Genomic DNA, 15,191 nt, shown 5'->3' on the forward strand with positions numbered 1-15,191 from the left:
GACAAACGCTCAGAAGTACATCTACTGGTTTACCAAGTTGGCCCCAGTCACTAAAATCTCAGTATTTGACCAGTAGAAACCCTGCGTGTGGATATAGAAATTAGGACTTTAGGGGCGCCGCTTCTTGGTTTATACAACTGCCATACGGCGGCTCTGATCATCAAGCTTCATCCTGCCCCAGCTCGGCTTAAGGAATTGTAACAAGGCAAGTGGGTAACCATTTCCGAATCCTACATTGCATAGCAATAGCCTGCTCTGCTCGCCCAGCTGGAGCGGGCTGAATTGTTGCCAAACAGGAATATAATTCATTTTCTTAATGTAAAGCCTTTTGCTACTTTAGACCTTGGGATCCATAAGGCAACATTGGGTCAAATCAATACTTAAGTTGAGATACTGCTGTGAGGAAGGGCTCTTATTGGTATTGGTTAAAGGACAGGGGGTGACAGACCTGGCAGGGGTGTTTTTTGCTTCGGTGGTATTTTTTTTTTTTTTTTTTTTTTTTTAATTCCTTTTTATAAGGTATTAAGTGTATTTGGATGTGTTGTCTCCTTTTTAATGGTCAAATGAAAATGAACTTTGTTTCTCAAATGCATATTTCATTGTTAAATGGTCAAAACATGATCTATTTTACAGAAGAAATGATGTAGAAGTAATGTGTTGGGCACATAATTGATGGTCCCTTTTGTGAATTTGTTCCTAGCCATCTAGCTCTGTCTATTGTAATCGCTGAACACACCTCTGCAGATATCCGCAGCTTTATTGCATACGTATTCCATTTTGTTTAACAATATTACACTAGGAGAAATACGCCTCCACTTTTCCTTAGGATTGTCTCATACATGACGTTCTACCATCACCATTTATCTTCAGTGTACCTTGTTACAGAGGAATGGGTGGTGCTAAGGTCCACTCTTGTTCCCTTGAGCAGGTCTCTTTGAACAGAAGCCGCCTTTACCGTTCACCATCAATGCCAGAAAAACTAGACCGCCCCATGCTAAAGCGGCCAGTGAGACCACAAGATAACGAAACGCCCGTTCGGGTGAAGCGACGACGCAGCACCAGCAGCCCCTTTCAAGCAGACGCCGAAGAGAAGGGCAAGGCAAGGAGGCAGGTGAGGTCATCATTGGTTGGGTCAGGTGGGAGGGAACATTGTAAAAGGTAGAAATAGTGTATGTGTGCAGAGACAGAAGGTCTCATACAAAGGATCACAACCGCAGATGATGCTTTGTGAAGTAGCAGTGTCTCCCTTCAAATAGCCTGACTATTGACTAGAAACTGCTAAATCATTTTCAGGGCACAGTGAATTTCACCGATTTTTAAACAAAAAACATTTTCCTGTGTTTCACAGCAGCACAGACGTGTGGAATTGCATCTCCTCCCTCTAGATAGGACAGAAAGTTTTGACCTTTGCATGAGGGACTATAAAGTGTCCATCCACTTCCTCCTTGTCTGTTTTTCTGTCCTGCCTTGAGGTAGAATGGAAGGCTGTAACTGCATTGCAGGTTTTGATCATTTTTCCAATTTTTCCTATTAACGATTTCCTTTACCCACTGTATCTGAGCACCACATGTAGTGGTTTGATGGTGGAATTAATTCCCAGCCACCACACACACACCACACACCACACCACCACACACACACACACATCACCATCACATCACACACTTTGCTCGTTTTAGTGCTACAGGTCAGTGCCACTATACAGTCACATGTAATGGGTCGAAAGGTATGTTGTTCACAGAGGAGGTAGAGCATCGGGAATTAAGGAATGAGTCGTGGTCTACTCGTGTCAAAACCGCTTTAGAGCTTGCATGCTCCCTTCAGGCTCCTCTCTGCGTTGGCACAATAATGCCAGCATCGGTAGTGTAATTTCTAGACTGAGCCTTCCAGTCGGATTAGCCGGGGCACAGTATAACAATATGGGGAATATTCTTTAGACTTTGAGGGGTATTGGAGCTTTGGAAATCCCAGCCTTTGACTGCAACAAAGGGGAAGAGAAGCATACTGACCATTTCTAAGCCATGGGACATTCAGTTGATTATGCTACGTGTGTGTGTGTGTGTGTGTGTGTGTGTGTGTGTGTGTGTGTGTGTGTAGGTGCTAGTGAAACTAGTTCTATTTAGCATCCCTCTACATTATACCTTTTATTGTTTTGTTGTTCGGGACGGTGCCCTTGCCACCTAGTGTCCATAGAAAGTGGCTCATCCCTACTCTTCTAGATTATATGGAGGAACCCAATGCCCAGAAGGGGTTCCCCAAACTGTAACCCCAAGGCATAGCAGGATCTACCTAACCAGACAGTTTCTAGCGTACTCTAACCCAGACGGCCACATGGTGGTATTCCGTACCCGAGATGGGTATACTGAGGAGTGTGCGTAAGGCCCAGAAGGAGTCTCATGCATTCATTACCAACTCTGTTCTTCAAAGTCCAAGGGGAGCATGGGAGAGTCACCAAAAAGAAGTAAACATTTCTAAGTGTAGGTGTCTTTGTTAGGTAGGGGCTGTTTTCGCTGGTCCCAGAAAGGCTGAAATGTTCTTCAAAGTCCAGGGGGAGCATGGGAGAGTCAACAAAAAGAAAAAAATATCTAAGTGTAGGTGTCTTTGTTAATGAGTGTTCAGAGTCTTGGCACTTATAGAATGCCTACTCACCGTGCAATGAATTATAATTTGCAATTCCAAAACTGTGGCAAACTTGCTTGTGTGGTTTTCAGAAGGGATGCACCTCAGTATAAAAGAGAGTATACCATAGCACAGATCAATTGGAAAACTTTTATGTTTATAAAAAATTGTACGAATTATAAAACCATATTCACAACGGTGAAGACATCGTTGTTGGTTTATCTCCTCACCGCCCCCATCCCTTCAGTGGCGCCGATGGTCTGGGGTATCCCCCCAGCTGCTGACTTCCTTGCCAGCGTCGCTGCAGGCTCTGTCTCGTCACTTCCGGTTTCCGGCTCAGGGCTGTCTAATGCGTCTGTGAGTGCTGCTGAGGTCTTGTGGCTCTGGTGACTCCCACACTACGCCTTTCGCCACCGGATAGGCTTCATCGGGAGTATCATACACTACACAAGCAAGTTTGCCACAGTTTTGGAATTGCAAATTATAATTCACTGCACGGTGAGTAGGCATTCTATAAGAGCCACGACTCTGAATACTCCTTAACAAAGACACCTACACTTAGATATTTTTTTCTTTTTGTTGACTCTCCCATGCTCCCCCCTGGACTTTTGAAAAACATTTCAGCCTTTCTGGGACCAGCGAAGACAGCCCCTACCAGAGGTTTTGAGCAGGGAGTTGCAATTATATATTTTTTTCACAATTTGTCACACTTTTTTTTTTTTGTATGCACTAATATTTTGGCACTTTGTATATATTTTTTTTTATATATAATACTAGCTGAGAGACCCGGCGTTGCCCGGGATGTAAATGCGTAATAGGTAGTATTATTTATAAATCGTGGAACAATAGGTGACTGTTTGTTGTAAAGGTTGGATAATAATATTGAAAAGAAAGATGGAAGAAAATGTAATACGATGTTGTATAAAAATGGTTTATTGTAACCACACCACAGTACAATGTATATTTTGGTGCCATAAGTGATGTAAAAATCTGAGTCGTGTGTCCTGCTAGGGTGTGAGGCGGCGGGTGGTGCGTGGGTTGTGAGTGCTGTCTGTGAGTGGGGGTCCTGCAAGGGTGTGAGGCGGTGGGTCAGTGATGTCGGTGCGTAGGGGCGGGAGGCAGCAGGTGTGTGTGGCGGCAGGTATGTGTCGAGTGTGGCGGGTCTCTGTTGAGTGCGTGCAGCGGCTGTGAGGCGGTGGGTGAAAGGCAGAGGCGGCCGGAGTAAGGGCGGGTGAAAGGCAGAGGCGGGGGTAGGGAGGCGGTAAGGCGGGCATGAAGGCGAAGGGCGGCGGGAAGGGGAGGAGGGGGTGGAGGAGGGGGGCAAGGGGTGGAGGAGGGGGGCAAGGGGTGGAGGAGGGGGGCAAGGGGTGGAGGAGGGGGGCAAGGGGTGGAGGAGGGGGGCAAGGGGTGGAGGAGGGGGGCAAGGGGTGGAGGAGGGGGGCAAGGGGTGGAGGAGGGGGGCAAGGGGTGGAGGAGGGGGGCAAGGGGTGGAGGAGGGGGGCAAGGGGTGGAGGAGGGGGGCAAGGGGTGGAGGAGGGGGGCAAGGGGTGGAGGAGGGGGGCAAGGGGTGGAGGAGGGGGGCAAGGGGTGGAGGAGGGGGGAAGGGTTAGAGGAGGAGGGGGGAAGGGTTAGAGGAGGAGGGGGGAAGGGTTAGAGGAGGAGGGGGGAAGGGTTAGAGGAGGAGGGGGGAAGGGTTAGAGGAGGAGGGGGGAAGGGTTAGAGGAGGGGGGGTTGAAGGGTTAGAGGGGGGGGGGAAGGGTTAGAGGAGGGGGGGGAAGGGTTAGAGGAGGGGGGGGGAAGGGTTAGAGGAGGGGGGGGAAGGGTTAGAGGAGGGGGGGGGAAGGGTTAGAGGAGGGGGGGGGAAGGGTTAGAGGAGGGGGGGGGAAGGGTTAGAGGAGGGGGGGGGAAGGGTTAGAGGAGGGGGGGGGAAGGGTTAGAGGAGGGGGGGGGAAGGGTTAGAGGAGGGGGGGGGAAGGGTTAGAGGAGGGGGGGGGAAGGGTTAGAGGAGGGGGGGGGAAGGGTTAGAGGAGGGGGGGGGGAAGGGTTAGAGGAGGGGGGGGGGAAGGGTTAGAGGAGGGGGGGGGGAAGGGTTAGAGGAGGGGGGGGGGAAGGGTTAGAGGAGGGGGGGGGAAGGGTTAGAGGAGGGGGGGGGGAGGGTTAGAGGAGGGGGGGGGGGAAGGGTTAGAGGAGGGGGGGAAGGGTTAGAGGAGGGGGGGGAAGGGTTAGAGGAGGGGGGGGAAGGGTTAGAGGAGGGGGGGGATGGGTTAGAGGAGGGGGTGGAAGTGTGGGAGGGGGTGGGAGGGGAAAGGGGAAAAAGAGGTGGAGGGGGGGGGGAAGAGGAGCGGAGGGGGGGGGAAGAGGAGCGGAGGGGGGGGGAAGAGGAGCGGAGGGGGGGGGAGCGGAGGGGGGGTGGAAAGGGGAGCGGAGGGGGGGGAAGGGGAGCGGAGGGGGGGTGAAGGGGAGCGGAGGGGGGGGAAGGGGAGCGGGGGGGTGAAGGGGAGCGGAGGGGGGGGGAAGGGGAGCGGAGGGGGGGAAGGGGAGCGGAGGGGGGGAAGGGGAGCGGAGGGGGGGAAGGGGAGCGGGGGGGGAAGGGGAGAAGTGGTGGGAAGGGGGAGGAGGGGGGAGGTGGTGAGAAGGGGGGAGGTGGTGGGAAGGGGGAGAAGGGGGGAGGTGGTGGGAAGGGGGGAGGTGGTGGGAAGGAGGAGGAGGGGGAAGGTGGTGGAAAGGGAGAGAAGGGGGGATGTGGTGGGAAGGGGGAGGAGGGGGAAGGTGGTGGGAAGGGGGAGGAGGGGGGAGGTGGTGGGAAGGGGGAGGAGGGGGGAGGTGGTGGGAAGGGGGGGAGGTGGTGGGAAGGGGGGAGGGTGGAGGTGGTGGGAAGGGGGGAGGGTGGAGGTGGTGGGAATGGGGGGAGGTGGTGGGAAGGGGGGGAGGTGGTGGGAAGGGGGAGGAGGGGTGAGGTGGTGGGAAGGGGGAGGAGGCGGGGGGTGGGAGGAGGTGGGAAGGCGGGGGGGTGGGAGGCGGTGCGGTGGGAAGGGGGGTGGGAGGCGGTGGGAAGGGGGGTGGGAGGCGGTGGGACGGGGGGTGGGAGGCGGTGGGACGGGGGGTGGGAGGCGGTGGGACGGGGGGTGGGAGGCGGTGGGAAGGGGGGTGGGAGGCGGTGGGAAGGGGGGGGTGGGAGGCGGTGGGAAGGGGGGGGTGGGAGGCGGTGGGAAGGGGGGGGTGGGAGGCGGTGGGAAGGGGGGGGTGGGAGGCGGTGGGAAGGGGGGGTGGGAGGCGGTGGGAAGGGGGGGGGGGAGGCGGTGGGAAGGGGGGGGAGGCGGTGGGAAGGGGGGGGAGGCGGTGGGAAGGGGGGGGGGGAGGCGGTGGGAAGGGGGGGGGGGAGGCGGTGGGAAGGGGGGCTGGGAGGCGGTGGGAAGGGGGGGAAGGCGGTGGGAAGGGGGGGGAGGCGGGGGTGGAGGGGAGGTGGAGGGGGGAGGTGGAGGGGAGGTGAAGGGGGGGGAGTGGAAGGGAGGTGAAGGGGGGGGGGTGGAAGGGAGGTGAAGGGGGGGGGGTGGAAGGGAGGTGAAGGGGGGGGGGTGGAAGGGAGGTGAAGGGGGGGGGTGGAAGGGAGGTGAAGGGGGGGGGTGGAAGGGAGGTGAAGGGGGGGGGGTGGAGGGGAGGGTGAAGGGGGGGTGGAGGTGGGGGAGGTAAATGGGGAGGTGAAGGGGGGTGGAAGGGAGAAGTGGAGTGAGGGGAGGTGAAAGGGGGTGAGGGGAGGTGATGGGGGGTGAGGGGTGGGTGAGGGGAGGTGATGGGTGGGTGAGGGGAGGTGAAGGCCGCTCACTCACCCGTCCGGCAGGTCCCACGTGGATCTGAGGCGGGAGGCAGCGTGTTGTGGCCTCTCCCCCGCTGTGTCCTGGGCGCCGCCATCTTGGGCACTCGGCGCCGCGAGGCAGCCTGCCTGGCCACTGGCTGTTCCCCCGCCGGGGAGGGGGGGCATGTATATGTGTGGGGGGGGGAGAGGTGGGAGATATAGAGGGGGGGTCTCGCACGGCCGCTGACACTGGGTGGGGGGGGGGGGGGCGCTGAAGGGGTAATAATAGTGTGTGTGTGTCCCGCTGAATGTAGCTGCGCCGGGGGAGGGGGGGGTCGGGGTGAAAGCGCGGGAGACACGGGGAGAGGAGGAGGTGCGCGCGGGTGCTGCTAACTGTGAGCCCCGCTAATGTATGTAACAGAGTGTGTGTGTGTGTGTGTGTGTGTGTCACTGTGTGTGTGTGTGTGTGTCACTGTGTGTGTCTGTCATTGTGTGTGTGTCTGTCACTGTGTGTGTGTGTGTGTGTGTGTGTGTGTGTGTGTCTGTGTGTGTCTGTGTCTGTGTGTGTCTGTGTGTGTGTGTGTCCCTGTGTGTGTGTGTCCCTGTGTGTGTGTGTCCCTGTGTGTGTGTGTGTCCCTGTGTGTCCTTTGGCCCGTCACTCCGCCTCAGGCCAATGAGAGGTGTGCGGGGGCGGGCGGGCCAAGGGACCAATGAGATTTCCCCTAGGGACACCGGACATCCAGGCAGGCAGGCAAACATACAGTGCTTTCACTAATATAGTATAAAAAAAGAAGATCACCGTATTTCATGTGTAAATGTAAAATTCACTGTGGGAGCGCCTAACTGGCCACTTTCAAAATATTTATTACCAACTCTGACATCTGAGAGTTAGCAAACCTATCCCGCTCTTTTCTTTATGTGAAGAAGTGTGTTAATGGTCAGTTTTTGTCTTGTTCCAGAAAATCCAGTGGATTATCTATTAAACTCCAATACATTTGTAAAGGCTGCAATGTGTTACACCAGCACATAGAAACCAGGGGGATAAGGGTTTGATGATCATATTACTAGTTTTTGTTTTCATAATTTTTTTTTTTTAACTATAATCAAAAGCACTCGTACAGTTAACGGATAAGATCACTTGATGTGATTAGAGTTTGAAGTGCAACAAGTGTGTATTTTTTTCTCTCTTAGTTTCCATAAGTAGAACCCCTCCAAATATAAGTCTGTGCTTTTAATTGAGCAATTACAAATTGTTGAGTAGTTTGCAAAAACTCAAGATAAACTGCTCTTCACTGGGTTGTTTTTCAGCGTCACTCTCTGAAGAAAACTCTCTCTCTGTGTGATGTGGATGTCTCTAAGGTTTTGGATGAGGACTATGGTCACAGGCAGCTGGTTGGAGATTTTTCTAAGGTAAGTTTATTTCAATTAATAGCACAGAAATCCTGTCCATAGAATGGTATAGTTTCTCCTTGTCATCCACTGCAAAACCCTAATCTTTATAAGGAGCCATTGGAATGAATGGAGACCTTCCTTTTCTGTGCCACAGGTCTTTGCTCTGCCCACCGTGACTGGACGGCACCATGACCTCCGGTACATCACGGCGGAGACTGTGAGTACTGTGTCCACAGAAAGCTCTATGTTTGGAATGCATCACAGGGAGGGGAATGTGGGGTCAGAATTGAAGGCGATCTTTAGAGCATGATTCCTGGGACAAATCGGTCACCGAACAGTTTCTGCAATGGCTAAATAATACAAATCTGTATTTCCATGCATAATTTGCTGCCACATATAGCATACAATTAGTTTTTTTAAGGTACAAGGTGACCGTTACTTACCCACGGTCGCATTGGGATTTGAACCTGCCCAGACTTTCTCCTCTTGAGCTACAAAGAACAATCTGATTTCTTCAAGATATTCTTACCTGTATTTCAATGGAAATGTTAGTTGTGAAATGTAGATACGTGCATTGAAATGGTAACGTGCGCAAAACGGTATTCTGATGAAGAGAATGCAAATGACGGAGCAGTTTTTCCAACCACAATATATTCATGTTGCTTCAATTCAAAGCAAAAGAAAAATCTTAACGGCATAGATATTTCAGCATTGGAACAGAACTACATACACCCTCTCTTGACCAATGAACCAGAGGACAACTATCTATGCAGGACTGCTCTGGTGACCATTGATCTAGACTGACTAACACTGTTGCTTTACCACAACGTACAGTACCAGTTACTTCTCTTTTCGCTCTAGCTGGCTGCCTTAATTCAGGGGACGTTCAACAGCCTTGTGGAGACGTTCTATATCCTTGACTGTCGTTACCCTTATGAGTATGATGGGGGGCACATCCAGGTGAGGTCAACTACTTCAGCAAAAGGTTATTTGGCAGCGGGTGTTTCTTGGTGTAGAGGTAAAAAGCCGTCACAAAACATTTTCCCATGTCTGTAATTTCTCCGCTTCCAATGTCCTGTCGCTGAATTAGGTGTCTCTTCTTACTTTTTCTTTCCTAGAATTGTATGTTATGTTAATCTAGAGCGTTTTTGTTGTTTGGAGTTAAAACGAATTTGCTCAGATGAAAACCATTATAAATGTAGCCCCTTGTCCCTATGCCCAAGGGAAACTACGCGTGCGGCTGTACCTGTTTGCTCACAGGAGGCCTGGGCCTCCGCTTCTGGGAGCCTGGGGTGAGCTCTTTCTCCTTGCGTGCAGCGCCTCCACCTATGAGGGATCCCAGCGTTGGCGGGATAACCCCTCACAGGAACCGACACACAGAAATAGTAATACACCACACCAAGTATATAACTATTCTTTACGATACATAATACTACACACACATAACACACAATAACTGTACCCACAGATAACCCCCATGGCCCAACACTTGGCGGTTCCCCCTAAGTACTGAGAGTGCTGTGGCACTAATACCCCTGGTGTACTGTCCCAGCAAATCACCACCCAAATGTGAGGTAGCTCTACCCCCTGTGGGTTTGGGTGCACGTTGGGTACCTGCCTGGGTACTCCAATACCCAGGTGCTGTTGGAGCGGGTCGCATGCAGCGGGGCCCCCGACACAATCCCCTGTCTCCTAAGGGTCCTGGTCCGCCTCGTGGTGTGATCTCCAGCTGGAGGGTCTCACCTGAATGTCTCAGGATCCTGTGTCCTCGTCCCAGGCCGCAGGGCACCTCGTGGCCATCCGGTCACCAGTTAAACAGTACTGCTCTAGTGTAAGGGGAGCATCCCTATCTGGGGCCTTCCTTACAACACTTCACTAGGTTGACTCAGGGCCTAGCTGGGGCCTACGGGGCAAGGCCTAGTCCAGGAGACACTGCTCCCTGGCCACTACCTGCTGTCTTGCCGTCCTCTGTCCGACTGACTCGCGGGCTTTCCGCACGCGGAGGATATTGTCTTCCTCCTGCTTGTGCGAAACCCATTGGCTGGAACGTCCCCACGTAGGCATTTCCTCCCTCTAGGGATTCTGGGACTTGTAGTCCCGTGGCTGCGTCTGCGAAGCCATCCTAAAATGTCCGCCACCCTCTTACACACTGCGCATGCGCACCTCGCAGCACTGCGCATGCACGATGCACAAAATGGCCGCCCCCCACACTCCTGACCAACCATTTGCCAGCTCCCCCGCACAGAGGCAAGGTAGGGGGACTCGGCTACAATAATAAAAACATTAGTAATTCTGGTATATCACAAGGCTCCGTATTGATCATCCTGCAGTCAGAAGTTGGATGGACCGCACTGCCATATTTTGTACAGTGCAGTAGCCTGGCATATACATTTTTAAGGAGGTTGTAAAACTTTGCATACCTGGCTTACTACTTAATGTGTTTTTGAGCCTGTGCTCAGGTTATGGATGTTCATATTCTTAGGACCACAAGTGAATAGATCCTATTTCCATTACTAGTGGCACTGCATATAATGTATAGTGAAGAGGGATGTGTGCAGTGTCACTGCGGTTTGCCTGTGAAACCACATGTGACAATGTGCCTCTCTGTTCTTCCATCTCACCATTTTATTTATTTCCCCCCCCCCCCTCCCTCCTTTTCACAGGGTGCATTAAACCTCCACCGGCAGGAAGAGTTGCTGGATTATTTCCTAAAGCAACCTCTGGTCCCATTGATGGTGCAGAAGCGCATAATCATTGTGTTTCACTGTGAGTTTTCTACTGAAAGAGGCCCAAAAATGTAAGTATAAAAACACACTGATTAGCAAGAAATGGCTACAAGTTTGGAAAAGGATAGAGATATAATAGTCTATGGTCCCTCTGATGTATAGGAACTTAACATGTGTCTGCAAAGAACAGTCACCGAGTCTATTATTGTTTCATGGTTCATGAAATTGTACAACAATGTTTGCATAATGATCTTGAGGTGTTGGAAGTCAAGACAGACAGGGCTCAACACCACCTTCTGTGCTTTGCAAAGTGTTGCCATCTCCTCTGATGACACACTAGATGTGTGCTTTCTTTTGGGCTTCAGTAAACCCTTTCAACATCTTGTATCAAAGGTGTCGGTTCCTGAGAGAGGAAGATCGAGCCAGGAATGAGTACCCAAGCCTGCATTACCCGGAGCTTTATCTCCTGAAAGGAGGGTACAAGGAGTTTTTTCCAGAATACAAGGTGTGTGTGTGTGTGTGTGTGTGTGTGTGTGTGTGTGTGTGTGTGTGTGTGTGTGTGTGTGTGTGTGTTCATTTTTCATCTTTTTTTTTTTTACTTGTGTCCTCTGTTCTGTGAATTTTTGATCCTTGTTTGTGGCATGCAAAAATAAGGCAAGCAAGTATAATATTTTGTAATATAATTTACTATTTTACACTATGGGGGGGGGGAAGCTAAGTAAATGAAGAGGAAACATTCAGGCTTCACTAGATAAAAGCAAAGGGAAAAAATTTGGTCTGCTGACGTACATGAGCCATGTTACCCTCTCAGGCTGACGTTGGAGAAAAAGGATAACTTCATTGACTGAGTGCATTCATGTTGTTGAAATTAAGATAACTACAGGCTATTAAACTGACTGGTGACTGGAATACTGCTTCAGAATTTTTGATCTTAAAAAAACGTGATGCTAGAAAGTGTGTGTATCTGTGTGTGTATCTGTGTGTGTATCTGTGTGTGTATCTGTGTGTGTATCTATATATCATTCAATTTTTTTTCTTTTCTGGATCAGTAAATTGCCCCATACTACCTGCCTCCCCCCCTTCCCCCTCCTCAGTGAATTAAGCGACCAGTAAGTTACTATTATTTCTTCAAAAAAGCCACACAGACTCACTTTGCCTCTTTTCCCGCCCTCATCCGGTCAAGTTGTTAATTGACAGGGTAAAGAGAGGAACACAAGTTTTACTGCGGGAGAGCTGACCTTTTGTAAGCCCCACATTAATTCATCATGTGTGACGTATATATACATATATTTTTATTTAACCTGTACTTTCGGTTTGTAACAATCTAAAAACGGAAAGGCACTCCGAAAATTATGAACAATACAAAAATAAAAACTCCTGCTCCTGGGACTTCTCGAATTGCTCGGTTGAGTTTGCTTTTTCTTCTGTAACCTTGTGATTTTGTGGTCAGTCGCATACTGGTATAAACAGTCATAACTGAAGCAACGTTTCAAGGCCCTTGGCCCCTTCCTCAAACTTACCATTAGTGTAATAACCCTTCATTTAAAAACTCCTGACTGGTCCCCTGTCCCATGATCCCAGAGCGCATCCCTACCCATGCCGCCATGTTGAATGGCACACTGCCGGTTTTGAACAAAATAAGATATCCAGATGGGAGGTAAATTAAGTTTTCACCATCACTTATAAAGAACTGTGCCATATTGATTTTAACGTTTTTCAAGGACTACTCGTGGTCTTCAGATAAGTGGCAAGTATCCTCTCTAGGCATTAAGGAGGCCCCTGCATGAACCTATACCCTTTATGGACTGACACTTTGTTGGGGGGGGGGGGGGGGGGCGGGGGAAGCAATTAGAGACTTGCTGTCTGTTTGTATAGAATGCTTATACAATGAGAGGTATATTTGTGCCTCTGCTTTCCCCACAGGAGCTGTGTAAGCCTCAGAATTACTGCCCTATGCATCACCAGGATTTCCGGGAAGAGCTGCTGAAATTCCGCACCAAGAGCAAGTCCTGGGCTGGGGATCGAAAGAGGAGGGATCAGATTGCCCGGCTAATGAAGCTGTAGCACGTCGGGCGTCCAACTCAGCTGGCCTGTTTGTTTGTCTTTCAATCAATTACCTTCTGCTACAACCTGGGCACCGTATTATGCCTGGGTTCATTTACCCAGTCACTGTGAATTAATTTTAGCATGTACTATAGAATAAAATAGGGTGTAGGAAAGTAAATGTGATTTTATTTTAGAAATGGAAAGGGACATTCAGTTTTCTCCTGGATATTGCTACGAGTGGATAGGGACAGGTCACATTATGAGAGCGATTCTCTGTTTTTAATTTGTAGTGGCGTAGAAGTGAAAAATATGAATTGCACCAGCAGATGGTGCTGTATCTCTGTCTGTAAATATATATTGCACACTCCTCCAAAAGCAGAACCTTTAACACTGCTAGGGAGGGCAAATACTCTGAGGGATGACATCTAGGTTTCTCCGTTCCTGAGCATTAAGCAGAAAATGAGAAGAAGGTGGAGTTGCTGCTTTAAAATCTTTGCACTGCCAAAGGGGGTTGCAATGGGGTCAAATTTGCCGCCCTGTTTTTAGCACGCACAAAAAAATAGCTAAGCGATGTGCTCTCCTTGACAACGTTGAGTGTCTTGGTTTTTCATTCTGTGCGTTTCTTCATTGCGCTGTAAAAGCATAATTTCCAGTAAGGGAATGCCGGCAGCAATACAAACCAGTGCATACTGTGTGCAAACATGTAGTGTTTTTTTAAATTGCAGTAAACAACTTGTTCAAAGGTGTCATCGCATATTATCATTTTTATTTGATATTACAGATTAGGGAGATTGATTTCAGCACCTAAACTAGAGGTTGCTTTGGTTTTGTAACATGGGGGAGGGGGTGCAGGAATGTTGGAATAGAAGCAGAGCATGGGGAAGGCAATACTAAATGATGGTGGGCATAGAAATTACTTTATCTGACATTTCAGAAGTCCTACTTTTCTTTGCCCCAATGAATGTCTTTTCTATTGCAGTCTCCCAAGTTTGTGTGCCAATGTGGTACAGTGGCTCCGAGAGCCTGTGTTGCCTGCCTTTTCCAGGAACTATAGATAGACAATTGTAAGCCCCTCTGCAGTTGGACTTTTGAGGTAACACAGTGAACTGACATTGTGTTTTGCAGCACTGGCAGCTTAACAACTCCCATTAAACCCCACAATTTATTGTGACGGTGTGTAGTGCTTTCTAAGAAGAAACGGTGGGGAGGTTTGCAGGGTGGTTGCACAACGTTATTGTGCTAGAAACATAACCCACTCTGTGTCTTTAATGGCAGGCTACACACTCTCTACTATTCTATATAATGTATACTGTGTATGTGTCTATTATAATATTGTACTGAAATAATATACTACTGCTTTTTCCCCCCCCTGACTGGAATATTTCCTGTAGGTAAAAACTCTGTATCATCTTCCTTTTCTACTAGTCTGTCAACCATGTTCTGGATCAATCAATAAAGTTGTCTGAAGGTCACCCAACTACTTCGGTGCACAGACATTTTGTGTTCCATCTGCAATGCTTCCAAAGCTCGAGGTTAAGTGGGGAGATGTGAGATCATGCACCTCTGTTCCTCACCTTAGAGAGCCATTTGAGAATCCTTCAATCATAGCCATTTGAGAAAAAAGTGGTCAGGCAGGTAGCAATTCTGTCTCTGAACACAACCACGGAGTATTTATCCAGTGCTGCCCTGTCTCCATGTAATCACCATGTGTCTATCAACTCCTTTTTATGGCTTAATTTCCTGTCGTTCTTATTAAGTCACAATGTAGACTTAGAAAAAACTGTTGTCATTTCCACATCAGCATGGTATTGTGGTTTGTTAGTACAATAGAAGGAATGCTTTGAAAAGGTGTGAACTGGGAACAATACCGTATTTTCTTATGAAGTAGAGTAGATAGTGATTTATCTAATTTTGCAATGTCTCCCTGCGCCTGAAGGGGGCGACAGACAACAATGCTTTTAATTTCAATCCACAAGTGACCATAAACTATTTAATGCAATGTGCTCATGGCAATATTTAGCAACTTTCCGTAATAAAGTAACTACCTGTATATCTGTCTGTAGTTCTGCTCTACTGTGTGTGTATGTGTATGTGTATGTGTGTAATACTGCCACAAATAGTTTGTACGGTTCATCTGATTACGCAAAGCAGCTTCACACCTCATTCTTCACTTTGTTCAGGAATGCTGTCGGAGGGAGCGTGACTGTGCACAAAAGTAGAAGAAAGAGATGGCAACGTTACAATATTCTTGTGAATGCTCCCCCCTGGTTTTATTTTATTTGTAATACTGGAAAAAGGAAAAAGCCTGTAATCTTTTATGATGAGCTGTTTGTAACATGTATGTTACATGCTGCATAAAACCTGCAGTTCAACCTCTTATTTGTTTTAAGGGTTCAGGGTTTTTTTTTTAGGTGCATGTTTTTGCCAAATTAGATCTGCTTGCCATAGCAAAGATAACACCCGGTGACTGATCAAAGTTCAGTAAATGCCCGCTTCCACCAGACCGGGCTCGCTAGAGATCAAACAGTACCATGCATTTCTAATATGTAAAAATCCCTAGCAAAAAACAAACAAATTTAAAGTGCGCAACTAAAAACCTCTATTGTGAAAGGAAA

The 15,191-nt window shown here is 49.3% G+C and overlaps 1 protein-coding gene across 3 annotated transcripts in view; it reads left to right on the forward strand.

Moving 5' to 3' along the window:
* The window catches only part of CDC25C (cell division cycle 25C), a 29,814-nt gene extending 14,861 nt beyond the window's left edge, over nucleotides 1-14,953 (forward strand). For all 3 annotated transcript variants that reach the window (XM_075600741.1, XM_075600740.1, XM_075600738.1), the window contains exons 12-18: nucleotides 929-1,111; nucleotides 7,721-7,822; nucleotides 7,959-8,021; nucleotides 8,666-8,764; nucleotides 10,468-10,601; nucleotides 10,924-11,035; nucleotides 12,454-14,953. In XM_075600741.1, coding sequence (XP_075456856.1) covers nucleotides 929-1,111; nucleotides 7,721-7,822; nucleotides 7,959-8,021; nucleotides 8,666-8,764; nucleotides 10,468-10,601; nucleotides 10,924-11,035; nucleotides 12,454-12,594 — 834 coding nt within the window. In that variant the 3' untranslated portion in view covers nucleotides 12,595-14,953. The remainder of the gene's footprint in view (nucleotides 1-928; nucleotides 1,112-7,720; nucleotides 7,823-7,958; nucleotides 8,022-8,665; nucleotides 8,765-10,467; nucleotides 10,602-10,923; nucleotides 11,036-12,453) is intronic.
* Nucleotides 14,954-15,191: the final 238 nt, after the last annotated feature.

The sequence above is a fragment of the Ascaphus truei genome, chromosome 5 (genome assembly GCF_040206685.1).
Source record: "Ascaphus truei isolate aAscTru1 chromosome 5, aAscTru1.hap1, whole genome shotgun sequence".
Classification (NCBI taxonomy): Eukaryota; Metazoa; Chordata; class Amphibia; order Anura; family Ascaphidae; genus Ascaphus; species Ascaphus truei.